The sequence below is a fragment of the Capra hircus genome, chromosome 14 (assembly GCF_001704415.2).
Source record: "Capra hircus breed San Clemente chromosome 14, ASM170441v1, whole genome shotgun sequence".
Taxonomy (NCBI): domain Eukaryota; kingdom Metazoa; phylum Chordata; class Mammalia; order Artiodactyla; family Bovidae; genus Capra; species Capra hircus.
Window position 1 is genome coordinate 81,506,922 of NC_030821.1, and position 27,575 is coordinate 81,534,496.

Below are 27,575 nucleotides of genomic sequence, written 5' to 3' on the forward strand. Positions count from 1 at the left end.
AGCGTTGGAGGCGTAACATCCTGGGCTGAGGCAGCCAATCTACGGGGCCCTGCTGCAGCAGCCAATGAGGTGCATTTACGTCATCGCGGCGCGCGACGGCGCAGAGGGAGCGCGACGTACAGCGAGGCGGGGCCGGTGGCGGTGGCGGCTGCTTGGGTCCGGGTGAGCGCGGGCTGCCTTTTGGGGACGGAGCACTGCGGCTTGTGGCTCCTTCTCTGCCTGGCCGCACAAGGAGCGTGCGGGCACTCGGGGCGGCGCCGTACCGGAGGCGGGGGCGGGGGCGGAAACCCGGGCGGGGCAGCTGAAGGAAGGGGAAGACCCGAGTCGGGTGCCGGGCTGATCGGCCTCGGGTCTTGGGGGACGATGCTCCGTCTTCTAGAGGCAGGCCCCGCCGGAGAGACGGAGCGCGTCGAACTGACGGGCTCCCGCCGCTGAAGGCCCGGAGGAGCCGTGCGGGGGCGTCTTCAGGGAAACGCTGGAGTCGTGGGCCGGTGGGAGGGGGCGGTGGCCACCACGCCGAGACTCCTCCCATAGTGACCACACTGGCTGCTTTCCTTTTCTCTCGTGACAGGTGCTCGGTTGGTCTGTCCTCTCACAGCGAGGTATGAATCGTCCTCGCGAGATTTATCCTCAGGCAGAGAGAGACCGAGGGTTGACGTCCCGGGCTTCTCAGGAACCAGCGCCTTAAGGACTTGTGTATGAGGTCCGCAAGAGCTGGGGCTCTGGGGCCAGGCTGCCACCCTTCCCAAGCTCGTTACCCGGGAACTTTGTCTGGCAAGGCCTAGGTCTTAGTTTCCTAACATTTTCAGGGAAGTGGCTTGGAGGCAGTTTTGAGGATGAGGTGCCTGGCACACAGTAAGTCAGCAGCAGAGCTGTCACGCAGGTACCTTGTGGCCTCAGGCATCTTTTTTGTGCTCCTTGTCAGCTTGGATATACCTTTGACAGCTGCCTCTACCTATCTCAAGAAAGGCCCCTAGTTTGGGGTCTTTGAATTCCATGGGTTTGATACTTGTCCTCTTAACATGATTCTCCAGGGAAGAGAGACATTTACACAGATGCCAAGGACACCGATGGGTGAGGCATTCTTTCTCTCTGTAAATCTCCAGGGGTCTCCATGTCTAACAATGCTCCTGGAAGATAGTAGTTAGTACATGTTGAGGGCTTGGGTTACTCTAGCTCTTCAGACTCAGAGTTCACTGGATTCTGGTCCGTTCTACTTGTCCTACTGTTTATTAAACTGTATCTATAGTTTCAACTTCTCTTTGCTGTGCTGTGCAGAATCCAAGGGCAGCCTGCAGGAGCTTGTGAGGCGGCTGAGAGAGGGTGCTATGATGTACCTTCCAGCCCCTGGGATTATCTCATCCCTCTAGTGCTTGGCCAGGGGTGGGAGGGTGGTGGGTGGGGGTTGGCTTTTTAAGAAGGGGAGGATCTCTTGATAAGTGGCTTTGGAAGGTCTGAAAAACAGATGGTGTGCCCTGCAGAGCAGCAGCCATCAAAAGCACAGCTACACAGGCTGGTCATTTCTGGTGCCATGCTGTTTATATGCTGCTTGGTGGCTTTATCTCCCTAGAGAGGCCCCCCCCTGCTTCTCGGGGGCCGGGATGGGGGGTGGCCTTGTTCTCCTTTCTCCTTTTTTCTGCCTATTGTGAAGTATCTAGCACTTGCTCATCAGAGCCATGGTTCTCTGCTCTGTGCCAAGCACCAGGCTGAGCTTTCCCACTACCAGCATGGAGGGGGTGGGGCTGGAGCTTGTCCTCCCCACTGAAGGGCACTTCCCTGCAGGTGACCTCCTGCCTGGCCTAGCGCCATGCACACCCTCGTGTTCCTGAGCACACGGCAGGTGCTCCAGTGCCAGTCTGCTGCCTGCCAGGCCCTGCCCCTGCTGCCGCGAGAGCTCTTCCCCTTGTTGTTCAAAGTGGCCTTCATGGACAAGAAGACGGTAGTGCTGCGTGAGCTGGTGCACACTTGGCCTTTCCCGCTGCTCAGCTTCCAGCAGCTGCTGCAGGAGTGTGCCCACTGCAGCCGGGCCTTGCTGCAGGAGCGGCCCAGCACAGAGAGCATGCAAGCCGTGATCCTGGGCCTGACTGCCCGGCTCCACACCCCGGAGACTGAGCCTGGCACACAGCCCCTCTGCAGGTATGGGCTCACTGGAGGGACCTTCAGGCCTGGTGGGGGGATGCAGAGTGGGTCCCCCCAAGAGGTTCTAGGCTGGTACAAGAGTTCAGTGCAGAAATAGGCATATTGCTTCCGTCCCAAGGTGGCTGGGAGTGGGTGTGGGCTCTGTCCCCTTGTCTCCTGCCTCAGCCCACCCATGCTCCTAGGAAGCATGCGCTGCGGGTGCTGGATATGACGGGCCTCCTGGATGATGGTGTGGAGCAGGACCCTGGCACCATGAGCATGTGGGATTGCACGGCAGCTGTGGCCCGCACGTGCATCGAACAGCAGCAGGGCAGGACTGCAGAGCCTGGCCTGGCCCCTGTTCCTGTGGAGGTGCGTGTGGACCTGCGGGTGAACCGGGCTTCCTATGCATTCTTGCGGGAGGCACTCCGCAGCAGCGTAGGCAGCCCGCTGCGGCTCTGCTGTCGGGACCTGCGGGCTGAGGACCTGCCCATGCGCAATACAGTGGCCCTGCTGCAGCTTCTGGATGCAGGCTGCCTGCGCCGCGTGGACCTGCGCTTCAACAACTTGGGCCTGCGTGGCCTGTCCGTCATCATCCCACACGTGGCCCGCTTCCAGCACCTGGCCAGCCTGCGGCTGCACTATGTGCATGGGGACTCTCGGCAGCCCTCCGTGGACGGTGAGGATAACTTCCGCTACTTTCTGGCCCAGATGGGCCGCTTCACCTGTCTGCGGGAGCTCAGCATGGGCTCCTCTCTCCTCTCAGGGCGGCTGGACCAGCTGCTCAGGTGAGTGGACCCTACTATGGCCCTGCCTCTCCCTTCCCCTCCACAGACCCTCCCCTGGCTCTGCCTATTTGTGACCCCCTGTGTCCCCCCACCTCCAACCCGACCCCAGCACCCTGCAGAGCCCCCTGGAGAGCCTGGAGCTAGCCTTCTGTGCCCTGCTGCCCGAGGACCTGCGTTTTCTGGCACGGAGCTCCCATGCTGTCCACCTCAAGAAGTTGGACCTGAGTGGCAACGACCTGTCTGGGAGCCAACTGGAGCCCTTCCAGGGTCTGTTGCAGGCAGCAGCAGCCACACTGTTGCACCTCGAGCTGACCGAGTGCCAGCTTGCTGATACCCAGCTGCTGGCCACACTCCCTGTGCTGACTCGTTGCGCCAGCCTCCGCTACCTCGGCCTCTATGGCAACCCGCTGTCCGTGGCAGGGCTCAGGGAGCTACTGCGGGACTCAGTGGTGCAGGCTGAGCTGCGCACAGTGGTGCACCCTTTCCCTGTGGACTGCTATGAGGGCCTGCCCTGGCCACCGCCTGCCTCTGTCCTCCTGGAAGCCTCCATCAATGAGGAGAAGTTTGCTCGCGTGGAGGCCGAGTTGCACCAGTTGCTACTGGCCTCAGGCCGTGCGCATGTGCTCTGGACCACAGACATCTACGGGCGCCTGGCTGCAGATTACTTCAGCCTGTGACCTCCAAGCTCTGGGTGAGAGACTGTCCCGGGGTCCAGGGCTGCTGGAGGCCCCTTGCCCCTTGGGTAGGCAGAGCCTATCCTGGAACCCTGTGGAGGCCTGACACAATGGCAGTGGCCTCTCATTTCTTTGCTCCAGGGCTCGCCTTGAGCCTCCCCATGCTTTCTGCAGCACCGTGTGCAGTTTGTTCTGCACCTGCTCCCCTGGCTGGCTGACCATCTGTGGGCCCGAGGGCTGGATTCCAGGCCTACATGGCCCTGCTTGGTTTGGCTGCACTTAGCTGCCCTTCAGTGTCCTGGGGTCTTCAAGCTGAGAGATGATGTTTTCCTCTAGGCCCTCCCCAAGAGCAGATTGCTCTGGGTTGGAAGTTGGGACAAGGGCCTACTTCGTGGAGGGTTGGGCTCCTAGGCACTTTGGGGCCTCTTACCTTTTCTGGGTTTTGGTGCCAGAAGGTGTCTTAAAGGTACAAACGTGCAGTGTGCTTAGAACTTAAATCTGTGACTTTTTTCTGTCTTAATTGGTTAGAGTGATTCATCTCCTGTCCTGTCATCCCCAGCCTGGTCACTGGGGACCATGTCTTTGGTTTGCTGCCCCTTTGTTTTTCTTGGCATTTCCACAATCTGTCACCCTCTCCCACATTTCAGAGGTCCAGGTCTACAAAGGGCAGTGGGACCAGAGGCAGATCCGCAGAGCTGGAGGTTGGGTTAATTTGGGGAGTGGGGGAATCATTTCTGGAGGGTCTCAGTAGGTTATTGGGAGCCTATCCCCGGGCACCCCCCATTCGCGTCCCAGGACTTTTCATTTGCAGGCGTCCGCAGGTGCTCCCGCCCCTCCCAGCCCGGGTCCCTAAACCCGCATACACAGCTCGCTACACTGCGCAGCTTCCACCCTTTACTGACCACGCTGGGGCATTCGCGGGTGAGTCGGGCCGGCCAATCCGCGGTACCCACGTCATCAGCCCGCGCCCCGCCCCTCAGCAGTGGATCTCGTAGGCGGAGGGGGGCTGCATTGGGAGTCCCTGGGCGACTCCAGGCGCTTCGGCCGCTTCCGCCGCGCTCTCGGCGAAGAGCGGCTTGGAGCGGTCGATGACGAACATCTCGTGGCCCCGCTCGTCGCGGAGCTCCTCGAGCTGCGCGAAGGTGCAGGGCCCGTCTGAGTAGTCGTTGACGAAGAGCGCTCCCTCCCCTGAAGGCCCCGGCGCCTTTTTACGCCTGCGCCGCCGGCGGCAGATCATGGTCGCCAGTAACAGAGCCGTGAGCGCCAGGAGCGCGATGGCAGCCGCGATGGCCGTCTGTGTGGCCAGGCCAAGGGCACGGAAGGCCATGCTGCCCGTCTCGGGCAGGGGCTCATGGCTGACTGGGCCGCCGGCCGGGGGCGGCGCGGGCGCTAGCGGCTGCTGCCGGGACACGTTGACCAAGAGCTGGAAGGGAACGCGGGCGGCGCCGCCGGCGTTGGAGGCCTCACACTCGTACTTTCCGGCGTGGGCCAGGGTGATGTTGGTGAGGAAGAGCATGCCGCTGCCGGTGTCGGAGGCCCCGAGACCTCCTGGGCCCCGCCACCCAACTTCCGGCTGGGCCTGGGCGCGCGGCGCACCCTCGCGAGGCTGCGCCACCTTTCTCCAGGTCACCAGGGGCTGCGGGTAGCCTGAAGCCTGGCAGGCCACCCGCAGGTCCTCACCCAGGTTGGCTGTCACCTCCAGCGGCTCCACGTGCACAGACGGTGGGATGCAGATGAGGCTACTTCCAGATACTTCCAGAAGACTCTGAAGTGCCAGGCGCGGGGGCTCTGCACACAGGATCTTCTTGTCCCTGGAGCTGAGCAGGCGCTGGCCTCCCTCCTTGATCCAGGCTCCCAGCCAGTGCAGGGCACAGTCACAGCGCCATGGGTTCTCTGTAGGCGGAGCAGCAGCAGGCATGTAGCTCAGGGATAGCTCTGGAACACAGCCTGTGCGGTTGGGGTTGTTGGCAAGAGCAGGAGCCCCTTACCTAACACCGTGGGGGACCCCTGCCACCTCTGTCAGGGGGCTCCTTAGTGTGGGCAGCACCCACCCACCCCCCCCCCCACACACACACCCCAAACTCCATTCTGTGATGCATGTCCAATTCATTTCACGAGTCTCTGAGAAAGCTCTTGTTCCTGGCGTCTCTCCCTGCCACAAGTTTTGCTATTTGAGGGGAACCTCTGTGTCCACATAGACATCCCACCAGCACTAAGACCTTGCACATCCTGCCAGCTTTATCTTCAGGAGCCGTCTGGAGGGAATGTCCCCAGTCTTGGTCATGTTTCCAGTTTTTTCCTGCAGGCCCTCTCCTGGCTCAGAAATGTGGAAGCTGCTCAGCTCTGTGTGGTTTGTTCAGGGCCTTGTACATGTTCTGTCTCCCTTAGGCAAGGATGACTCTACCCGTGTTCCTAGCAGCTTTCTGTCATGGCTGTGGATAGGTAGTGCTGCCCCACCCCCGCCCCCGCCCAGGGCTGCCACTGGATCCCTCTCCACAGCTGGCTGGCTCCTTAGTGCCACCACTCTGGCCAAGGGAGCTGCCTTTGCATGAGAGCCCCTTGCCCCCAGAAAGTTACCTGTGAGGCGCAGGACCTGCAGGCTGGCCAGTGGCTGCAGGGTCTCCCGGCTGATGGTGCCCAGCTGGTTCCTGCTGAGGTCCAGCAGTGCCAATGAGGAGAGCCCAGCCAGAGCCTGGTCCTCCAGCAGCTCAATGCTGTTGTCCTGCAGGTGTAGCTCCTGCAGTCGCTGAAGTAGGGACAGATCATCAGAGAAAAGGGCCCTGGGGGACAGGTCCCCTTCTTACCAGACTAGCCTGGGCTGCCTTTTTTCCCCTTCACTACTCCAGCCCGGTAGGGCAGGTGGCAGTGCAGGAGGACCTCTACCCTTCTTGCACACTCCTCCCACCTCACCTGCAAGTGTAGGAAAGTGAAATCCAGCAGCTGTACCAGCTGGTTCCCAGCTAGGTAGAGCACGCGCAGTTGGGCCAGGCCTGCGAAAGCGCCGACGCGCAAGCCGCGCAGCCGGTTGCCAGTGAGCGCCAGTTCCAGCAGGCGCGACTGCGCGCGGAAGGCGCCCGACTCCAGGGCGTGTAGGCTGTTGTTGTGCAGGTAGAGATGGCGCAGGGAGGCAAGGGGCGCCAGGATGCCCGGCTCCAAGCGCGCGATGCTATTGTCCTGCAGGAACAGCGTCTGTGTCGGAGGGAGAGATGGCGTTTACCCCTCTGAAGGGGTCTTTCTTTTCCCTAGAGCGCCCCATTCACCCACGGGGAGACTCACACACCCGTCCCTCCGTTTCACGGGCACCCCTTGTCCGCAGCCCGGCAGCCCCACGCGGTGCCCACCTGCGTCCCGGGTGGGATTCCAGGAGGGACCACGCGCAGTCGCAGAGCACCGCACTCCACCGTGGCGCTGTAGCAGCGGCAGGCGGCGGGGCAGGCGGCAGCGCGAGGCGGGAGACCCGGCAGTGACAGCAGCGACAATAGCAGCAGTGCAGGCGCCCCTGGGGCCATCTCCCGCGGGACCGGCTGCAGGCCACAAACCTGCAGCCTTTCCAGCAGCCTCTCTACAGTCTGGCCCCGATGGGATGCAACTCCTGAAACACAGGTTGGCAGGCCTGTCCCTAACATTTGAGAGCCAAGGAAAAGCATGAATGGAGGCACAAACGGTGTCTGAGTTTTGAAGCTTGAAATAGGTTTAAGAACGTAGTAAAATAAAATTTCATTGCCTTCCTTTGTAAAAAGCTTTTTTTAAAAAAAGCCAAAGATCTGGAGCATCAGGTTTCAATTTAGAATTTCTCGTCTTCAGAGTCTCGCCACACACACACAGGCCGCAGGAGGGAAGCCTATGCCACCCCAACAGTTTTCTCTCCCTGTCCCCCATCTGCCTGGTACTGAAGGGTTTCCTGCTCATGCACGTGGACACATGGACTGAAGTGCCCTCTACAACCCAACATCCAGCCACTCCTTGGAGCTTAGGTGCAAGAGGCTGCCATGGGCTTGAGAACCCGTGGGTAGAGTTCAGGGTCAGTCACCAAAGCATGGACTAGAAGGGAAGGCTCTGAGCAGACACATCCCCTGGTGTGCATGAACTCACTCTTGAGCACTGGCATGAGACCTCAAGATACAGAGCCCAGATCAGGGGTCCTTTGCATAACCTCAGGACAGGGCACAAGTCTCCCTGCTGCTAGTGTTTGTCCTTGTACTCACCTAATTTTGATCTAGAATTTACTCTTGTCATTTTTATCCCTAGAACTCATGCTGTGTCCCTAACACTCGGATTTTCCTGTTGTGACTTGAGGACACCGGCACAACTGGTCTCCGCGGGGGGCAGGGGCAGGGGGGTGGGGGGAGCAGCAGCCCCAGGAAAATGGAGGCATACTTTTGTCCAGGCTCTGGTCCTGCCCTACTTGGGGTGGGAGTGGGTAGAACAGCTTAGCTACAATTAGAGCTTTTTCTCAGGGAACTTGCTAGGGGATTGGAGGATGAGGCAAATAGGAAAGCCAGTTCAGCTGTGGGGCCTGTGTTCTCCATGCTGACTCCTAGAAAGATGCATCCATCTTTGGGGGTAGGTGGGTCCTTGGGATGACTGGGCTGTGAAAGAAGGAACCTTGGGTCACCAACTGAATTTCTAGTGTAGTTTGCCAAGTAGGTTCTGTGCTCAGAGATCTCCTGGACTTTGAAGGAGTGTGTAGTGTTTTGTTTTGGGGTTTATACACATGCAGCTGTGATCCTAGAAAGAGAAGACCTGAGTCTCCTTCAAGGCACAACGAGTCCAGTTCAAAGCACAATGAGTCCAGTTGGATGGTGGGGCTGAGGTGTGCCATCAGCTAGCCTCCACTTCAAATGGTCTCTGCTCTGAACACCTGCCTGTTCACTAGGTCTACTAGGAAGAGTGTGTCCTCTGGAAAGTTACCAAGTGGCCTTGGTGTTTATTTAAATCTTGCTCTAAACTTAACTCACATGGTTATTTAAAATTACTGAAGAGAAGCAGGCACAGTGAAAGTTTTAATGCAATTGCTTTGGTCTAGGCAGAAGCAATTCCCAGGTGTCTCAGAATGTGTGTGAACCCCAAGAAGTTGGGGAGCATTCTTAGCCCCTGGGACCCACTTCCCTCAGCAAAAGGGCTGGCCCAGAGTGCCCACCCAGCTTTCAGCGGCAAGGCCTCTCAGAGAAGATTCTTGGCTTCTTCTTAAGGACTTAAGAGGATTGCTGCTCACGTGGACACCCCCTAGATGCTGATACGTGTGGAAGAGCTGGCCTGGGCATGGTTGAGGACTCAAGCAGGAAGAGCAGGGGACGCTAGCTCAGAAATACTTTAACCCAGCGGAAACCCTCCTAATCTGTCTGGGTAGGAGGTGGGGTGTAACATACTGGATTTGGCAACAGCTGTCAGTCTCCAGGGGGCCCATCTGTGCGAGGAGGGGTGAGTGAAGGGATAATGGAGGAAGCCCTGCTTCGCTCTTCTCCGCAGTGCGAGGCCCGATGGGCCCCCTGCATCCCCTTCGGCGCGGTCTGTCCAGAGCAGGTTCAGGGCAGGGCGTGGTCCCCGTTAGATGGGCCCTGATCCCGCCCCACGCCCGCTGACCTTGGGCCGGGCGCCCCCTCACCTGACGCTCCCGCGGCGCGGCTCCCCCGCCGAACCCCGGCCCACAGAGCAGCACCCGGCGGGGGAGGGACGGGCGCCGCTTGGGCTCGCGCACTGGAGCCCCCGCGCCTCCCGCCCGGCCGCCCCGATCCGCTGTCGCGAGCGCGGGGCAGACCACAGGATGAAAACGCCCCAGGCCGGGGGTGTGTGGAGGGAGTAGGGCCCCGGAGACCCCGCCCCTGCCGGCGTCGGGACTCGGTCCGCGGCGCCACCTCGGACAGCGCCGGTGGGGCGGGGCCGCGGCGCACCTTCGCCGCGCACGCGCACTCGGCCGGCGCGCTCTCCGGGTGGCGCGTGCGCAGCGAGGCGGCCCGGGGCGCTGCGGGTGCTAGCGGATGCTGGCCCGCGGTTCAGGGCGGCGTGGCAGCAAGCAGGAGCGGGGCCAGGTCCATGGTGAGTGCGAAACGGCGGCCCTGCCAGCGCACGTGCGAGGGCAGCTCGGGCGCGCCTGGCGCGTACTCGAAGCAAGCGCTGAGCTCGAAAGCCAGGGCCGATCGCACCAGGCCCACGCCGCCCGCGCGCTCCGGGGCTGGGTGGTAGAGACGCCCATTCGTGGCCAGAGGCAGCAGGCGCGCCGGCTCGAAGGGCACAGCCAGGGCCTCGCCGCCGCCGCAGTAGGAGAGGCGCTGGGGCGCGGGGCCCGCGGCCAGAAGGTGCGTGAAGACCACGGGCCGGTCTTCGCAGCGTAGGAAGTTGCGTTCCCTGCCGCAGAGCGAGAGGAAGGGGAAGGAGGCCTCGTAGCGCCCGCTGCGGTTGGGTCTCAGGCGGGAGAAGAACATGACCAGGAACTGCGGATCTGTGGGGAGGAGGGGGAAAGGGCGTGACTGCTCAGCACGCCAGACCCCGAGTCCCCTGGGCCCTACTGCCCCAGGCAGGTGGCTCTCCCTGGGCTGCACCAAGGGCTTGCGCCGGCTGTCGGACAGCCGCCCAGGCCTCACTTTAGTTAGGGAGCTTTTAAGCACAGTACGGCCAGCCTCCTAACGCGGGCAGGACGGCTGGCAGTTTGGGCAGCGCGAACCCTTAAGAGTCTTTCCCGAAGGAAGAGGGAAGGTGGGGTGGAAGGAGCATCGGTACCTTTGAAGCATGTGGTGAAGTTCTTCATTCTGGAGTCGTCCAGGAAAAGCTGCAGAGAAGCAGACCGTGGCCCTTGAGTAGCAGCTCGGGAGAGCTGTCCCGGGGCGAGAAGGCCCTGGCGGGCCTAAGCCCGGGCTGATGTCCGCTTCTTTGCTCGTCTGTGGACACCATGTGCAGGGAGACTCGTGGAAGATAAATTTGGGAGCCCTGCCGACCTCCCCACATCTATCCCGCCCCCCCCTCCCGCCTTACTTCCTCAAGCACAGATTCTCTGAGCTGGCATGCCCTTTCCGCGCCTCTTCCCTCCTCCCTTTTAGTTTTTAGTGAGATGTGCCACTTCCTCCGCAGAGGCTCTCTGAATTGCTTCCTTGTGTGTAAGGTGGATGCCACCGCCAGGGCTTCCAAATCAGGCGCGGCGGCGGGGGCCGCAGGACTGGGAGATGCAAAGCCCGAAGGGCGCAGCCACGCGAGGGACGTTGCCCGCTGGGGGCCTAACCCTTTGGGGCCATAGTCGCGCGTCCTAGTGTTTCCAGCGCGACCTGGGAGGCAGGGTTGCCTTACTGTAAAGACCCCGCCCCCGCCCACCTGGCCCTGATGATCCACATAGTAAAAGTACTCGCGCGTCCGAGGCTCTGGGCTCTGGCCCTGCGTGTAGGAGACGCCCCCGCCCCCAGCGTAGGTCCGGGCTCCCGGGGACCGTGCCAAGATTAGAACCCAGGGCCGCAGCGCCCCGCTCATCGCCCACATCCTCCTCCTGCGCCGGAAACGGCCGGAGGTCATGCGGGGCAGGTGCTGTGGGAACACCGGTCCCCCGGCGGTCATGGCCTCGTGCTTTGGGTTCCGTCTGCGGCCACGGAGCTCGTCCCCCGCCCACCCCTACCCGCTTCTCTGCTCCCAACCCCTGGCGTTCCCGACACTCCCTTCTCTAGGTGTCAGGGGCACGCCGCCCAGCAGTTCCGGCTGGGGAAAGGGTGGCGAGCGGAACCGCCCGACGTTGGGGTTCTAGTGTGAGACGCAGGTGCGGTCGGTTTTGGGAACAGGGACATCGGCTGGGCCTGGATTTCGCTGGGCATGCAGGCCCTGTCCCTCCGCCCGCGGAGACTGGCTGTCCTCACGTGAGCGAGGTACGTGCAATGTACCCCCGCACCCAGGAAGCCGGGCCGCCTGGGCAGCCTGCATGTGAGGGTGGCTGCTGTAGGCAGGTGGTGAATAAACACCGCCCAGAAAGCCTATGCCAGCTTGGGCCATACGATAGGTCAGAATCCCGCCTGCCGCCCCCACCCCACCCCCAGGCAATCAAGCAGAGCTTACGGGCTCAAATGGAGTATCTCAGGTGCCTCGCCCCATCCCCTGGAGGTACCTTCCTCTCCTCCCCAAACCCCTCCCCGCTCCCCCTCCCCTATTCTCCCTTGCCCTTACGTCCATCCGGGTGCCCACACCCGCAACCGACTGGCTGCTGATAGCTGCCTTGCTGCCACTGGAAGGAATGGGAGACGACAGACTCGGAAGTGTCCATACGTACTTTATTCGCACAAAGTGTTTTCATCTCTCGAGTCCATGCGTCAGAGCCAGTCTTTGGCCGGGCTGCCGGTACCCAAGCCTCGAGACCACCGGACCCAGGACCTTCTCCCAGGGGGACACCGGGCCTCGGCACGGCTGGGCTTTTTTTTAATAATAAATAAAAACTCAACTCTAAAAAATATATATATATATAAACTGGGGATAAATTAAGTTTTACAACGATTGGAACCCAAAATTCCAAAATGGAAAATGTACAGAGTCTAGGTACCTCCGCCTCCCTATCCTCACCCTGCCCGCGAGCGCTCTGGCCTCAAGGAAGGACAGCCTCTGGTGCCCCTCTGGTCCCCCGCTCTTGGCTCCTGCCCTCTCATCTGCTGCAGGTCTTGGACGGGGATAGGGCAGGATTCGCTTTTTGGTCAAAGCCAAGAAGGTGGAGAAGAAAATGAAGGAATGATAGCAACTTGTCTGCGGAGGATGGGGGAGGACGACTCAAATAAATAGCATTTGGGTTAAGATTATGTCATTAGCAAATTTAGTTCTTATATCTGTCGCTCTATTTATATCTCTATACACAGGCGGGTTGGGATGCGGGATAGATTCTGAATTTATAGTTACACGAAGAAAAAATATTCTCGCCCCTCCCCCACCCTGCCCCAAGAATGCCTGCCCAACCCTGCCCCCCACCCCGGAGGACTTTGGCTTGGAGGCTCCTTCCCGCCCAGAGAGCCTACTGGGCCCTGGACTGGCCGGACTCTGCTCTGGTGGTGGACAGCCCAGAGCCCTGAAGACCCCAAATTCCTGTGCAGTCACCACGCTGGAAGCCACAGGTGGCGGGGGGTAGGGTAGAGGGGCGGGAGGAATTGGGGAGGGTGAAAGTCGAAGACCAGGAAATCCCCAGGGCAGAGGGAGGGCAGAGGAAGGGAGGGGTAGCCGGGCTGGGCCTAGGCTGGGACCAGACTGAGCACAGCACCCCAGCAAGACGGCTTGCCCCAGGGAGGACGGCTTGTGCTCTCGGGCCGGCCGGGAGGGGCAGTGTCACTTGGCTCCAGGAAACAGAAGGCACTTTCTCGCTGCCGACCGGCGGCTGGCGATGGGCGGGGTCGCGCCTAACGAACCAGCCAGAGGCCGGGGGCGGGGCGGAGGCGCCCTTCCCGGCTGCGCCTTCTGGCCGAGGGCCAGGGTGGGGGAGATGGCGGTTCCAGGGCTGGGGCGGGCATGGGCGGAGCCGGCATGCTACCTCCGCGTCTGGGGCATCCCCTCCCCCCTCCCCGCGTGCCCCCCTGCCCAGGCGCACCCGGGCAGGCTCTGTCCCCACCCTCGGTCCTTCCGTGCCCACGCGCTATAGCACGCCCTCCATGAAGCTGGTGTCCAGGTGCTGGATGAGCACGCGCAGGAAGGACATCTCCTTGCGAGTGTTCTCAAAGATGACCCGCGGGTCATCTGAGCGGCAGCGCAGGCAGTTGGGCGCCATCACCATGGCCAGGTTGCTGACGTCCATCTTGGTGATGGCCACATTGGCAGGCTGCACGAACACCTGCGGGGGGAGCGGCGGGTGGGCCCGAGCCGGGAGCGGAGGGGGCGGGAAGCAGCGCAGAGGGGGCGGGGTGCCAACCGCCTACCTGGAGGAAGCGGATGAGGTAGCACAGCACCAGGCGGTTGATGCGGGGCAGCGCGTGCACCACGGCCACAGCGGCCTCCGGGCTCTCGTAGTGCGCGATGCACTGCTCGTAGAACTCGTGCGGGATCAGGGGCTCCTCCAGCTCCCGGTACCACAGCTTCAGCAGCGACGCTGGGAACGCATCGCGGGGTGTTCAGCCGAGTGGGGCCGTTGGGGACCAGCAGCAGCAAGGGGTGAACCGGGCCGTGGGGGGCGGTGATTGTATGCTGGCACCCAGGGGTCAGGACCAGACTGGAGGTGTCCACACAGCGGTGTGGGCTGCCTGGCTGGAAGCCAGTGGGCTCCCAGTCCTGACCCCGAGCGGGGGGACACTGTCCTGAAGGACATGCAAATGTTCTAGAGAGGACTTATCAAGAGGGCTGTACAGCCACTGTGAGCCATGGAGACTGACCAACGGCAGTGGATCTCTGCACTGGAAACGGACCAGAGGGCTGCCCCTTCTCCATGGGAAGCAGGGAGGGCTGAACCATTTCAGCTGCTCCAGCTGAGGGGGCTGGGGGCTCACCTGGGACGTGGGGGTCCTCCAGGCCTGTAGGCACCTTCCACTGGTCCACCTGCAGCTTCAGAGCATTCACTTCATCGATGTCCCCAGGGACTCTGCCGAGCACAGGGCAGGTCTCAGGGAGGAGGAACTGGGTTTGCTCCAGGTCAGGGCTTTATGACCCCTCTCTGCCCGAATGACCTCCTTCCTATCGGAGGGGAGGTGTGGCTGGGGTCCCCTGCCCCAGGCCCTCATCCTGCTGGTGACTACCCCCATGCAGATCCCTTCCTCAGAATGATCCCTGAGGCTCAGACCCACAAGCTTGTTTCCCCACCTGTCCTGGGCAGGCGAGTCATGACGGCAGGTGACTGGCCGTGTGCCACCCCCATGGGGCAGGGCTATCATCTCCACGCACAGGTGAGGATCCCTTGCTGGGAGTTGCTGCATCTTTCCCGGCCCTGCCCATGGCTGTTGTCCAAGTGCCCTCTGGGGCCCTGGTGGCCATTTCTGAAGGATCCCTGTCCCAGACCAGCTCCCCGCCTGGGTTCAGGCATAATGTAGTTCAGGGGGAACAGCCCCATGCCCAGCCTCTCCATTTGCTACACGGTGCCTCTCTCCGGCATGCTGGCCTCTCGGAAGTGCTCCTGAGGCAGGGACTCAGTGTCCAGTGGCCCTGACTGCCCAAGACTGGCGGAGACACCCGAGGCCCCCACACCCGGGGCCCAGGTTGCAGGGCACCTGAAGATGCCTTCCGTCTGGTCGCCGTTGAGTGCAAGCACCTCCTCCGACAGCCGGGTCTGCACCCAGGGCAGCTGCCGATCAGGGTAGCGCTCCTTCTGCATGCTCATGACCTCCTGCAGCGCGCTGCCAAACATGGATGGGCTGAAGACCGCGTTCTTGGCATGTCGGATCTCCTCTACGTTGGGCTTCTTCAGCCCCTGCAAAGGCAGCCCAGCGGTCTGTGCCAGTGTGGCCAAGCACCCAGCCCTCTGTCCCCTGACACCCCTGCAAGGCCTACCCCTGGTTCACCGCCTCTCCTGTGAGCCCCAGGCCTCTGCCTAGCCAGAGCCAGGGTACCCCAACTCCCTGGCCCCCAAGTCAACACGGCGGCTTCCTGCTGGGCCACCTATAGCACCAGAAGCTCCAAGTGGCGCCCTCTGCCCTGTGAGAGGGTGAAGGGTGAGCCATTCACTTCACCACCTGCCCCCTTCCCAAGTCTGCAGCCCCATCGCCCGCTGGACTTTGTCTGGGCCTCACCAGCACAGGGTGCCTGCCCACCTCTCCCCGGCAATGCACGGAATTCATACCTTCTTGGCCCCGGTCAGGGCTGCCTTCTGCAGCTTGTGGTAACAGTACTTGGCATATGTGCTTATTGCCACCCCTGGAAAAGAATGGTACCAGTTGGCTTGGTGTGGACATGTAAGAGCAGGGGCTGCAGGCCAACCAGTGACTGAGAGGAAGCAGCAAGAGGGGCGAGGAGAGGTGGCTCTTGCAAGAACGTGGGCACCCAGGGCCCTACTCTCCTGGGCTGTGCTTTGAAGTAAACCTATGTGGAAGGGAAGGGGCACTGCTCTCCCCTCCAGAGGAGCCAGACTGCAGAAGGAAGCCCTCTGCCAACCCACCCAACCCTCCCCCTAGCAAGTAAGGGCAGGCTGGGGGTGCGGTGTTTCCCTGGAGAAGTGGCAGGCCGGATAGGGCAGGGCCTGGGGCAGCCCTGAGAAGGGGGACTTCTGTGTGCAGCAGGCCTGTGGGCACTCAGCACCACTGCCCAGGGTCACACAGGATAGAGCTCTAGGTTGGCTGGACTGCAGGCCTTCTTGTATCTCTGATTCCAGCAGGAGGCCCTGGGCAGCCCAGGGAGAGGCCTTAGCCCGCAGGGTCCATGCCCACGTAGCTGAAGGCTGCCTGGGTGGGAGTCAGGGAGAGGGAGGCACAGGGCCTGGCTCATGTGGGAGGGGGATAGTGTGGAGTGGATGCCCCAAGTCCTGAACCTGGGTTTCGCTGGGAGGGCAACGCTGGGGAAGAACCACTCAGGGCTCTGCCTGAGGGCTGAAGGTGACGGGAGGACGGGTCTTTTTTCTCAAGGAGGGAGGCTTTCTAACTAGTGGTCATGGAGGGTGGCAATCCAAGAGCAAGGCCCTGAGCACCTTGGCCAGGGGTCTTTCCAGATTTGAGGGGAGAGGGGCTAGGAGAAGACCTAGTCCAAGGAGGGTCTGAAATGTGGGCACATCTTTCCTGGCCCAGGCAGGCAAGGGAAGGAGCGACAGGACAGAGGAGCCACCTGGGCCGGGCTGTCCTGGGCCACGGACAGAGGGGCTGAACTATGTGCCTCCAGGCTCAGGTCAGGCCCCTTCCCTGTAAGACTCTGTCTCTGCTGAGTGCCACCTGCCTATGGGCCTCTGGACCCAAGCCTCAAATCCAAACACAGTCTTTTTCAAAGGAAGCAGTTTCTTGAGATGTCTGAGGATGTGGGGCTCCTTGAACCTCAATGTGAAGAACACAAACATGTCTCATCCATGAAAACCTCTTCATTTCTAGTTATCACAGAACAGTTGTCATAACTGGTGACAGAGTTCTATTTTACAGGAACCAGAATGAAAACAAATGTTTCTTCTAGATGTTTAAACCCTGAAGAATCTATTTCAGGTCCCTGGGGACCCACAGACCCCTGGCAGAGATCCTAGCTGCTGCCTCCCATTAGCCCACTTGGGACACAGCGCTTGGAACCTTCCACCCCTGGCCCATGTGGCCCACATGGGCAAGCTCTGGGCTCAGGGAGAAGGGATGGCGCTCAAGCAAAAGCAACCTGGGCTGCGCCCTGAGCACTGGGAGCACTTGGCAGCAGCACTCCCTTTCCCCGTCCTGGGTGCAAGCTCCCTCTCCCTTGGGTGACTGCTTCTGTCCCTGGGCCTGAGGCCCATGGGCAGAATTGCCCTGACCTCCTGCCACAGGATCTCATGGGGCTTCCTGCACCTCTCCCCTAGTGTTGGTGGTGCAGCCTTTCCCGGCCTGATTCCCTATCTGTAGGACGGGGACGGGTGCCCATTAAGGGCCGACCTCAGAATCTGGCAGAGTGAGGACTCAGCTGAGAGCCACTACTGCTGGAGTCCCAGGGCATATCCTCCTGGGCCAAGACTATGGGGTGTTTGCTGAGTGCCCAGAGCCCCGCCCAGGGAACCCTCTGGCGGTGTGAGGATCCTGCTGTGAGCCCAGGGAACCCTCTGGCGGTGTGGGGGACTCTGCTGTGAGCCCCGCATCCAGAGGCTGACAAAGCAGTTCTCCCAGAGCCTTGCTGCTGTGCCAGTGCCCAGGCCATGAACCTCAAAGGCCACCAAGTGTGGCCAGAACCTGCTGCCTTTTGGCATGTGCTCTGCAGGGTCCCAAGGGTCTGGCTCCCTTCTCTGACCCACTCAGGGCTCCAATCACCCCCAACCCCGCTCACAGCTGCCCTGTTCTTGTGGACTGACTTGGGCAGGAGTTCAGAACCCCACCTGCTCCTACCCCCGACAACAGTGGCCCAAGGGTGCCCTGGAATCCCAGATGGGAGCTGCCCCCTTTCTCCTGGCACAGGCAGCAGACAGCCAGGCACTTCCCAGAGGAAGAAGAGTGGGGCAAGTGTGGGTAACTAGGTGTAGGCAGGCTGGGATCTAGTCCCAGGATCTTGGTGCCAAGAGGGGCAGTTCACGGCACAGCAGTGCACCACTGGCTCTCCTGGTGGGGGAGGCACAGCCTTGAGCTAACAAGGCTTCCCTGGAGCTTGGGCCGGGATGGGGTTCCTGAGCCAGGGCCCAAGAGAACGGAAGGGATGGGAATGCTGGGGGAGGGAGGCTGGGGAACCGAGGCCCGGCTTGGCCCCCAGGGCACTCCCGCACCAGGGGCCGCCTCCAGCAGGCCCCTCCACACTGTGCGCCCAGCATGCATACCGGAGAGTGTCCTGAGCACCTCGGAAGCCAAGAGAGGGCGGTGCGACCTCTCCCAGGAAGCCCTGTTGACAAGCAGGCTTCTGTCCCCTCTGGAGGAGGCCTGGCAGTTAGTGCCCCCCCGCGCCCCAGCCCGGAAGTGGTTAGAGAGAGGGGGCCAGGCGGCCGAGCCGGAGAGCAGAGCTGTGCAGCGCAGCGCCCGGGGCTGCGGGAGAGGCCCTACCATCCGGCTCCTCAACATAAGGCTTGGGTTTCTTTCTCAACTTGGACTTCTTCTTAGTGTTCCTTTCCAGGAGCGCTTTCATGTGCTGGGTCACTGAGGAGCAAACAGAGGGTGAGGCCACAGAGCACAGAGGAACGCGAGCCCACATGGCCCCACGCGGGGCTGACCCCGGGCGGCTGAGGGGTGACGGCCCAGCCTGCGGGGCTCCTTGAGGTGGGAAGGCGAGTGTCCTGCTCACACTCCCGGGACAGGGGTGGGTGTGAGGGCCTGTCCAGGCCACGTGGCTGGGGAGGCGCCAGCAAGACGCCTGCGGGCAGTGGGGAGGGACTGTGGTCAGCTCCTGACCCTCTGGCCGACAGGAGGCCCCAGGCCAGCGGTGGGGTTCCTATGTGGCTGAGGGGGCGCTCAGAGCAAGAGGTGGGGGCCGGGCTCCCCTCTCTGGCCAGTCGGGGCGCCTCCCACTTGGCACCGCTGACGCAGCCCCTCCTCCCCCGTCCAACGCTCCAGAAGGAAGTTGGGGTGCATGGTCCACACTGAGGTGGGCGCTACCTCCCATCACGGTGGACCCTCTTACCTACGTAAACTATTTGTAAGTCTTCTGGATGGGGAAGCTGTTATTTACCTAATTACACTTTGGGCTATAGTCCAACATGCTTTATTCTGCTGTTCAGTGCTCCAGCTTTGGCCCCGGAAGCTGTGTTTTCTAACACAGCCCTGTGTCAACCCTCATCCCTTCCAGCACTTCCTCCTCTCAACGGACATCAGTGTGAGCAAACTCTGGAAGACGGTGAAGGGCAGGGAAGCCTGGCGTGCGTGCTGCAGTCCATGGGGTCACAAAGAGTCGGACATGACTTAGCAACCAAACAACAATATGTACATTCCCAACCCCAGCCTTAGAATCAGTTGCTTCTCCAAAGAGCTCTGGTTCCTTCTCATGGAAAAGGCTAGAGACCAAGAGCTGTCGGTCAGCTGTGCTCACTTCTACGGGGTGGCACTGCCCTCGCTAACAGGGCTTGGGCAGATAAACAGGTAGCTAGGTGGGAGAGGCTGCCTTCTCTTCTCAGTTCAGAGTTTTTGTCAGGAATGGAATGCTGGATATTGTCAAATGCTTTTTTCTCCACTTATATGCTCATACGATTTTTTTTATTCTGCTAATATGACAAATCACACTGATTTTTAGAATGTTAAACCAACTTTCCCTTTCTTAGATAAACCCCACATACTCAAGATGCATTATCGTTTTAATATATTATTGAATTCAATTAGCTAAAAATACTGTTAAGTTTTTGTACTATGTTCATGAGGGATACTATCTGTGCTTTTTTCTTCAAATTTTTGGTAATGTTCTTTTCTAATTTTGATACAGAGAGAACTGGGAGATAGTCCTTCCACTTCTGTTTTCTGAGTTGGTAAAGAATTGCTACACAAGCAAGCATTTGATAATTCTCTAGTGAGGTCATTTGGGCCTGGCATTTTCTTTGCGGGAGAGTTTTAAAGTCCTAATTTAATTTCTTTAGTAGATATATGATTTTTCTGGTTATCTATTTCTTACTGAGTGATCTTTGGTAGTCTGTGTTCTTAGAGGAATTTGTCCATTTCCTCTACATTGTCAAATTGACTGACATATAAGTTGTTCACAGTATTTTCTTATTATCCTTTCAACATCTGTTGAATCTGTAGTGATATCATCTCTCATTCTTGATACTGGTAATTTTTGTCTTTTTGTCCTTGTTAGTCCGTATAGAGGTTTGTTCATTTTGTTGACCTTCTCAAGTAATCAGGATTTTGTTTCACTGATTTTCCACATTGTTTTTTCTGTTTTCTCTTTCATTGGTTTCTACTCTAATCATCATTTCCTTTCTTCTCCTTACTTTTGGCATAATTTCCTCTCTCTCTTTTCTAAAGTTTCTCAATGTAGGAGCTACATGATTTGAGATATTTCCTGGTACAGACATTAGGTGCTGTAAGTTTCCCTCTAAGGACTGCTTTAGCTCCATCACACTAATTTTAACATGTTTTGTTTCTATTTTCTTTCAGTTCAAAATACTTTCTATATTCTCTTTTCATTTTCATTTGACCCATGAATTGTTCAGTATCATGTTTAGTTTCCAAATACTCAAGGATTCTCCAGATAGACTTGTGCTGCTGATTGTCAGTTTAATTCCATTGTGGTTAGAGGACACACTTTCTTTGACTTACATTCTTTAACTTTATATTGAGACTTGCTTCATGGCTCAGGATATGGATTATTTTTACAAAGTGGCTGACATTTGAGTCCAGATGCTCTAGGCTTCCCTGGTGGTTCACATAGTACAGAACCTCCCTGCAATGTAGGAGACCTGGGTTCAATCCCTGGGTTAGGAAGATCCCCTGGAGAAGGCAATGGCCACCCATTCTAGTATTCTTGCCTGGAGAATCCCATGGACAGAGGAGCCTGGCGGGCTACTGTCCAAGGGGTTCCAAAGAGTCGGACACGACTGAGCAAACAACACACCTGCTCTGGGATCCAGAGTCTTAAACTTTGCGTGCTTTGTTTCTTAACCAGACCTTCAACTCGTCCCTCTGTTTTCAGTCCCACGGTCACTCCCACTTTCATACCATTGCTGGAGGATGCTTGTCCCTACCGCTCAACTTTTCAGGCTTTGCCAACTGCTTCAACTTCTCAGCTTCCCCACCACCTGCTTGGGATCCATGTTTCTTGGTCTGCCAAGTGAGTTTCCAGCCACTTGTCCATTTGCTTTTCAGCTTCCAAAACATGATTGGTTTTCCTCTTCCCTTGTCTTTGTCCTGGTGGGTTTTAGTACTTTTATTATAATACAATATACATACCATAAAACTTGCCATTCTAACACCTTCGATTGCACAGTTCAGGTTATTAATCACATTCGTGTCACTGTGTCATCACCACCACCCACCTCCAGTGCTTCTTCCCCAAGTGGAAACTACGACTCAGACAACTCTCCATTTCTCCTTCCTTATATAACCCACGGCACCCCCGTGCTGTCTCTCTGAATTTGACTGCTCCAGGGACACTAGTGGTAGTGGTGCTAGTGGTAAAGAATCCACCTGAAATGCAGGAGATTCAGATTCGGTCTCCGGGTTGGGAACAGCCCCTGGAGTAGGAAATGGCAACCCATTCCAGTGTTCTTGACTGGAAAATTCCATGGACAGAGGAGCCTACAGTCCCCGGAGTCGCTAAGAGTTAGACACGACTGAGCAACTGAACACACGCTGGGAAGGACCTCATGGGTAGATGCATATAATATTTATCTTTTGGGGTCTGGCTTAATTCACTCAGCCTAATGTTTTCAAGGTTCATCTATATCGTAACCTGTGCCAGAATTTCCTTCCCTATTTAAGCTGAGGAAGGCTTTCTTCTCTCTCCTTGCTATTCTTTGGAACTCTGCATTCAAATGGGTGTATCTTTCCTTTTCTCCTTTGCTTTTTGCTTCTCTTTTTCACAGCTTTTTGTAAGGCCTCCTCAGACAGCCATTTTGCTTTTTTGCATTTATTTTTCTTGGGTATGGACTTGCTCCGTCTCCTGTACAATGTCACGAACCTCCGTCCATAGTTCATCATAGACAGGAAAGCCTTCCTCAGTGATCAGTGCAAAGAAATAAAGGAAAATAATAGAATGGGAAAAACTAGAGATCTCTTCAAGAAAAATAGAGATACCAAGGGAACATTTCATGCAGTGATGGGCTCAATAAAGGACAGAAATGGTATGGACCTAACAGAAGCAGAAGATATTAAGAAGAGGTGGCAAGAACACACAGGAGAACTGTACAAAAAAGATCTCCATGACCCAGATAATCACAATGGTGTGATCACTCACCTAGAGCCAGACATCCTGGAATGTGAAGTCAAGTGGGCCTTAGTGACAAGTCAAGTGACATCACTACAAACAAAGCTAATGTTGGAATTCCAGTTAAACTATTTCAAATCCTAAAAGATGATGCTGTGAAAGTGCTGCACTCAATATGTCAGCAAATTTGGAAAACTCAGCAGTGGCCATGGGACTGGAAAAGGTCAGTTTTCATTCCAATCCCAAAAAAAGGCAATGCCAAAGAATGCTCAAACTACCGCACAACTGCACTCATCTCACACGCTAGCAAAGTGATGCTCAAAATTCTCCAAGCCAGGCTTAAGCAATATGTGAACCGTGAACTTCCAGACGTTCAAGCTGGTTTTTAGAAAAGGCAGAGGAACCAGATATCAAATTGCCAACATCCGCTGGATCACTGAAAAAGCAAGAGAGTTCCAGAAAAACATCTATTTCTGATTTATTGACTATGCCAAAGCCTTTGACTGTGTGGATCAGAACAAACTGTGAAAAATTCTGAAAGAGATGGGAATACCAGACCACCTGACCTACCTCCTGAGAAATCTGTATGCAGGTCAGGAAGCAACAGTTAGAACTGGACATGGAACAAGAGACTGGTTCCAAATAGGAAAAGGAGCATGTCAAGGCTGTATATTGTCACCCTGCTCATTTAACTTACATGAAGAGTACACCATGAGAAACGCTGGGCTGGATGAATCACAAGCTGGAATCAAGGCTGCTGGGAGAAATATCAATAACCTCAGATATGCAGATGATGCCACCCTTATGGCAGAAACTGAAGAAGAACTAAAGAGCCTCTTGATGAAAGTAAAAGGAGAGTGAAAGAGTTGGCTTAAAGCTCAACATTCAGAAAACTAAGATCATGGCATCCAATCCCATCACTTCATGGGAAATAGATGGGAAAGAGTGTCAGACTATTTTGGGGGGCTCCAAAATCACTGCAGATGGTGACTGCAGCCATGAAATTAAAAGATGCTTACTGCTTGGAAGGAAAGTTATGATCAACCTAGACAACATATTCAAAAGCAGAGACATTACTTTGCCAACAAAGGTCCGTCTAGTCAAGGCTATGGTTTCTCCAGTAGTCATGTATGGATGTGAGAGTTGGACTGTAAAGAAAGCTGAGTGCTGAAGAATTGATGCTTTTGAACTGTGGTGTTGGAGAAGACTCTTGAGAGTCCCTTGGACTGCAAGGAGATTCAACCAGTCCATCCTAAAGGAGATCAGTCCTGGGTGTTCACTGGAAGGATTGATGTTGAAGCTGAAACTCCAATACTTTGGCCACCTGATACGAAGAGCTGACTCATTTGAAAAGACCTTGATTCAGGGAAAGATTGAGGGCAAGAGGAGAAGGGGATTACAGAGGATGAGATGGTTGGATGGTATCACTGACTCAACGGACATGAGTCTGCGTAGACTCTGAAAGTTGGCGATGGACAGGGAGGCCTGGCGTGCTGCTGTTCATGGCGTCGCAAAGAGTCGGACACGACTGAGCGACTAAACTGAACTGAACTGATTTAGGCTGAGTAATATTCCACTGTATGTACAGATGACATTCTACTTTATCTGTTCATCCATCAATGGATACCTGGGTGGTTTCTACCTCTTGGCTGTTGTGAACATGGTGCTGTGAACACAGGTGTGCAAATATCTATTCACGTCTCTGCTTTCAATTATTTCGGGCATACGCTCACAAGTGGAATTGTGGGGTCCTATACTAATTATATTTTTATCTTTTGAGGAATTGCCATTCAATTTTCCATAGTGACTGCAGTATTTCACATTTCCTTGTGAGGTTTCTTTTTTTGTCTTTAAAAGATTTCCTCACTGTTTTAACGATGAACTCAAGGTGGGATGCAAATAAATGTACATGTTCAGCCTGCCGTCTTTACCCGGAGGATAAGCGCCTGCTGCAGGCATGAGGTGCTTGCACTGAGCATCCCTCAGGGTGCTCCTGCAGGAGCTGCAGTCAGTGTGCTGTCGCCAAACCCCTGGGACGCCTGTGCTGACAGCATGCTCAGAAGCTGTGAGTCACCTGGGGGTGGTTGGCACAAAGGTGTGATCACTTGAGATGAGGTTAAGCCAGGGGGGCGGGAGCTCACGTGAACTTGGGTTCACTGTGGGGTACCTTGGTCCCTTGAGGTCGTGACCACACAGTAGATGTCATACACATGCTGGCAGACGAACTAGCTTGTGAGGCCAAGGCAGGGAGCAGTGGGGTGAGACCCCGCGCGTGGGAGCCAGCTCAGGTCTGCCCTCACCGCTGCTCCTGGGACAGACTGCATCTCCTTCCAGGCACAGGCTCGTCCCCCTGGGCTGAGGGGGCCTGTCTTCCTGACCAGCGGCCAGCACCCACATTCTCTCGAGGCCGTTCTTCTGGGCTGGTGACGAGCAGCAGCTGCTCACCCAGGAGTGGGTCTCACAGCTGGAGACAGGGCTCTGACAGGAGGGCAACCCTGTGCCACTGATGTAAGACCAGACCCCACAGCCCAGACACAGGACCCAGCTGGCAGAACCACACAGACCCAGTGTGGTCTGTGGACAGAGACCACTGGGGCTGGGAAAGCATGGCTGCCAGGCTGAGCCTCGATTCCGCCTGGCTCCCACAGCACAGATGTCAGGCCGGAGGCTCACTGACCTTGGAGCCAGCGGCAGTGTCCTGCTGGACAGTGTCTGGCTCTGCACAAGTGCCCCAGTGAGAGAGGGGCCGGCCTGGAGCCTCTGGCCTCCATCCACCACTCACTCACCTATCACTCAGCAGCAACGCTGGAGCCTCGCGGGCTGCGTGTTAAGCGGTGGAAACACATTTCCAAACCTCCAGCTCACAGCAGGGACATTTCAAGTCCTTTCTGGAGGAGGCTGAGGTGAACCATGAAGCTACTGAGGGCCCACCTGCGCCTGGGAAGGTCTGAGAGGAGAGAGACAGACCCAGGCCGCCTGCCTCACCCCGGGAGCAACCTGGGGAGACCTCTCTGTGGGGTTCAGGGATTGTGCTTCCAAAGGTACACGCCTGAGTGAAAATGTCAAGGCTTCCGAGATGTGCTTCCAAACGGCTGGCGTGCTGGACGGCCCCTGTGCTTGATGCGCCTCCCAGGACCTACACTGCCTGCAGCCCTCCCCACTGTGTGCACATGCCTCGGCACCCACACCTGGGCAGGAGCAAGGCCCCGGTCAGGCCAGGCGGCCACTCCCCCCAAGCCACCTACAGCACGGAAGACACTCAGGAGCACAGGCTGGCTGACGGCCGCTGCACGGGCAGGTGCTCCCACAGCCCCACCCTGGTGCTGGCCCAGGCCTGGGATGTGCAGCACCTGGCTGGCAGGACTGTGGCCCAGCGTCCTCCCCACGTGGGTCAGGTCAGGGCCACACAGACCTGACACATGGCCTCCAGACGCAGCCTGCACTCAGCCCCAGGCAGCCATCAGCAGGTTACTGGCTGTGACGGTCCCAACCTCTGACCCCTGATGCAGCTCAGGGCCATCTCAGCTCACAGCACCACAACAGCCTACTGGTCACCTCAGACCTGGTGCTGGGCCAAGTGCTCAGCTCCTTGCTGCTCTCAGAAGCCCTTCTGAAATGGCCTTGAGGTACAGCCGTGAGCCCGACCGGGGTGGATGCAGTAAGTGCCTTCATCAGGCAGGGCCACTGGGGTGGGGCCTCAGAGGTAGCGGACGCTGGCTGGTGGGGACGCGGGTGTGACATGCAGCCGCATCTCTCAGCCAGCGGCCAGGACGGCGGCACGCCTGCCGCGCTCTCCTCAGGGCCTCCGTGCTGAGAGGGGCTCCCTGAGGACCCTGTGTCTCTGCGGAGGCCAAGGGTGTGCCCTTGAGAGGCGGTACCTCTGTGCGCCTGCTGCCCGCGGGTCCAGCACTGAGCCCAGGCAGGGGCCCTGCCGCAGCCGCCCCTGAGCCGGTGGCAGAGCCAGTGCCTGCCTGGGTCCTTCTTACCTTTGGTGTCATTGACAGGGTCCATGTGCCGGTAGATATAGCCCTCCAGGTAGGAGTGGAACTTGGGCGTGGGTGGGAAGAAGGCCAGGCAGATGGCCATGAGCTCCCAGCCACGGGCCAGGCTCTCAAGGCGAAAGTTCTCGGTGGTCTGCCGGCACAGCTGGATGTAGAGCTCGTCCCGCAGGCCCTGCACGCTCCAGCCTTTGGTGGCGATCTCCAGGGCCACGTGCAGTGGGTCTGCCTTGGCGCGCCGGTCGCCCATGTACATCTGAATCAACTTGAAGACCTCACAGGCCTCTTTCTTCACGTGGCGGTCGCTGGTCACGATCATGGGCTTCTTGATGGACTCGCTGCTCCAGGCCAGCATGTTGGCGATGGACACCTTCCGTCGGAAGAGGCCCTGTGTGTGGGTGTTGAAGTGCTTGGAGGCCCAGTTCTCGATATCTGTCTCCGAGGATGGCTTGCGGAGCGTGAAGGTGGGGAACACGCAGCTGGCGCTGGGCATCACACTCCGGGCCTGCCGGCTGCTCTCGAACTGGGCACAGGTGCCAAGGTCCTCAGACTGGGGGACAGAGGGGCCCACATGAGCCAGCCAGTGGAGAGGTGTGGCCCCCACCCCACACAGGCCCCAACGCTGCTGGAGGAGAGAGGCCTGGGACTCAGCTCTGCCCACCTCAGTCCATGCCCGCCCTCCTCACCCCTGTCCGCCCACCTTCCTCACTCCTGTCCGCCCACCTTCCTCACTCCTGTCTGCCCACCTTCCTCACTCGTCTGCCCACCTCGCCCCAGGTCCACCCTCCTCGCCCGTCTGCAAGCCTCAATCCATGTCCACCCTCCTCACCCCCATTTGCCCACCTCACCCCTGTCCGCCCGCCTTACCTGTCTGCCCACCTCAGTCCACGTCCACCCGCCTCACCCTGTCTGCCGCCTCAGTCCATGTCCGCCCTCCTCACCCGTCTGCTCGTCTCACCCCTGTATGCCCACCTCAGTCCACGTCCGCCCTCCTCACCCGCCTGCCCACCTCACCCGTCTGCCCACCTCAGTCCACGTCCACCCGCCTCACCCTGTCTGCCGCCTCAGTCCATGTTCGCCCTCCTCACCCGTCTGCTCGTCTCACCCGTCTGCCCGCCTTACCCCTGTCTGCCTGCCTCAGCCATGTCTGCTGTCCTCACCTGTCTGCCCACCCACCCACAGTCCGCCCTCCTCAGCCTGGTCTAAGTGCCTCACGAGGCTGAGAAGACCAACCTTTCCCTGGGGGCTCGGCCTCCAGGAGGTGCCCACCCTGGTCCAGAGACCGAGGGCCGGGGGGCCAGCACAGTCTGGGAGTGTGAGGTGCTCGCGCAGCCCACAGGACACTGCATCCCGGACTCATATGGCCGCCCAGGCAGGGGGCCGACCGTGCATGAGGGTGGGCAAGGGGGAGGGCGCTGTGGCTTCTGCTGGTTCAAGTGGGAAGGGCAGCCCCTCAAGGACACAGAAAGCCCCAGACACCAACCGTGCTTGACAGAGGAACACAACCTTCTCTAGGCTGCCACTGCCGCACCCCTCTCCCCAGCAAAGACACAAGGATTCCCAGGCATCAGAGGCAGGGGGGATGCCCCTGGTCCCTCCCCACTCTGCATAGCGCACTCAGTCTGTACTCTCAGGGGGCTCCTGGCAGGTTG

The 27,575-nt window shown here is 58.3% G+C and overlaps 4 protein-coding genes across 18 annotated transcripts in view; 1 reads left to right on the plus strand and 3 right to left on the minus strand.

The window, feature by feature from the left end:
* On the plus strand, nt 87–4,100 carry LRRC14 (leucine rich repeat containing 14). 8 transcript variants are annotated; one of them, XM_018058784.1, is made up of 6 exons: nt 87–162; nt 572–703; nt 810–1,074; nt 1,783–2,136; nt 2,322–2,906; nt 3,016–4,100. In XM_018058784.1, exons 4-6 carry the CDS (start codon nt 1,808–1,810, stop codon nt 3,581–3,583), a joined length of 1,482 nt encoding a protein of 493 aa, XP_017914273.1. In that variant the 5' UTR covers nt 87–162; nt 572–703; nt 810–1,074; nt 1,783–1,807; the 3' UTR covers nt 3,584–4,100. The 8 variants fall into 8 exon arrangements, with proteins under 8 accessions (XP_017914273.1, XP_017914271.1, XP_017914275.1 ...); XM_018058782.1 differs by lacking the exon at nt 810–1,074; XM_018058786.1 differs by lacking the exon at nt 810–1,074 and having other exon boundaries at nt 89–162; nt 572–602.
* LRRC24 (leucine rich repeat containing 24) lies at nt 4,455–9,419 on the minus strand. Of its 5 annotated transcripts, none has more exons than XM_018058767.1 (5): nt 9,186–9,419; nt 6,922–7,172; nt 6,491–6,769; nt 6,158–6,326; nt 4,455–5,473 (listed from the first exon to the last, which is right to left on the minus strand). In XM_018058767.1, exons 2-5 carry the CDS (start codon nt 7,087–7,089, stop codon nt 4,557–4,559), a joined length of 1,533 nt encoding a protein of 510 aa, XP_017914256.1. In that variant the 5' UTR covers nt 7,090–7,172; nt 9,186–9,419; the 3' UTR covers nt 4,455–4,556. The 5 variants fall into 5 exon arrangements, with proteins under 5 accessions (XP_017914256.1, XP_017914258.1, XP_017914257.1 ...); XM_018058769.1 differs by having other exon boundaries at nt 4,455–5,527; nt 9,186–9,310; XM_018058768.1 differs by having other exon boundaries at nt 4,455–5,527; nt 6,922–7,199; nt 9,186–9,259.
* C14H8orf82 (chromosome 14 C8orf82 homolog) lies at nt 8,571–11,675 on the minus strand. Its single transcript, XM_013969043.2, has 3 exons — nt 10,883–11,675; nt 10,298–10,346; nt 8,571–10,019 (listed from the first exon to the last, which is right to left on the minus strand). The coding sequence occupies exons 1-3, from the start codon at nt 11,117–11,119 to the stop codon at nt 9,574–9,576; spliced, it is 732 nt and encodes a 243-aa protein (XP_013824497.1). The 5' UTR covers nt 11,120–11,675; the 3' UTR covers nt 8,571–9,573.
* The window catches only part of ARHGAP39 (Rho GTPase activating protein 39), a 53,852-nt gene continuing 38,080 nt past the window's right edge, over nt 11,804–27,575 (minus strand). For 3 of the 4 annotated variants that reach the window (XM_018058759.1, XM_018058761.1, XM_018058758.1), the window contains 7 exons: nt 25,912–26,473; nt 18,121–18,213; nt 15,285–15,358; nt 14,716–14,915; nt 14,002–14,093; nt 13,438–13,607; nt 11,804–13,352 (listed from right to left, as the gene is read on the minus strand). In XM_018058759.1, coding sequence (XP_017914248.1) covers nt 13,158–13,352; nt 13,438–13,607; nt 14,002–14,093; nt 14,716–14,915; nt 15,285–15,358; nt 18,121–18,213; nt 25,912–26,473 — 1,386 coding nt within the window. In that variant the 3' untranslated portion in view covers nt 11,804–13,157. The remainder of the gene's footprint in view (nt 13,353–13,437; nt 13,608–14,001; nt 14,094–14,715; nt 14,916–15,284; nt 15,359–18,120; nt 18,214–25,911; nt 26,474–27,575) is intronic. The other variant, XM_018058760.1, reaches the window with a different exon arrangement.

Bases quoted from the DNA above. Each gene is read 5' to 3' on its own strand.
- C14H8orf82 (XM_013969043.2), bottom strand. From the start codon at position 11,119: ATGACCGCCGGGGGACCGGTGTTCCCACAGCACCTGCCCCGCATGACC. The intron at 10,347-10,882 runs GTGGGCGGGGGC...GCTTCTCTGCAG, and splicing joins ATGTGGATCATCAGGGCCAG to CTTTTCCTGGACGACTCCAG. The intron at 10,020-10,297 runs GTACCGATGCTC...TCCTCCCCACAG, and splicing joins CTTCACCACATGCTTCAAAG to ATCCGCAGTTCCTGGTCATG.
- LRRC24 (XM_018058765.1), bottom strand. From the start codon at position 7,227: ATGCTTTTCCTTGGCTCTCAAATGTTAGGGACAGGCCTGCCAACCTGT. The intron at 6,770-6,921 runs GTGGGCACCGCG...CCTCCGACACAG, and splicing joins GAATCCCACCCGGGACGCAG to ACGCTGTTCCTGCAGGACAA. The intron at 6,327-6,490 runs GTGAGGTGGGAG...TCCCTACTTCAG, and splicing joins TCACTTTCCTACACTTGCAG to CGACTGCAGGAGCTACACCT.
- LRRC14 (XM_018058784.1), top strand. From the start codon at position 1,808: ATGCACACCCTCGTGTTCCTGAGCACACGGCAGGTGCTCCAGTGCCAG. The intron at 2,137-2,321 runs GTATGGGCTCAC...CCATGCTCCTAG, and splicing joins GGCACACAGCCCCTCTGCAG to GAAGCATGCGCTGCGGGTGC. The intron at 2,907-3,015 runs GTGAGTGGACCC...ACCCGACCCCAG, and splicing joins CGGCTGGACCAGCTGCTCAG to CACCCTGCAGAGCCCCCTGG.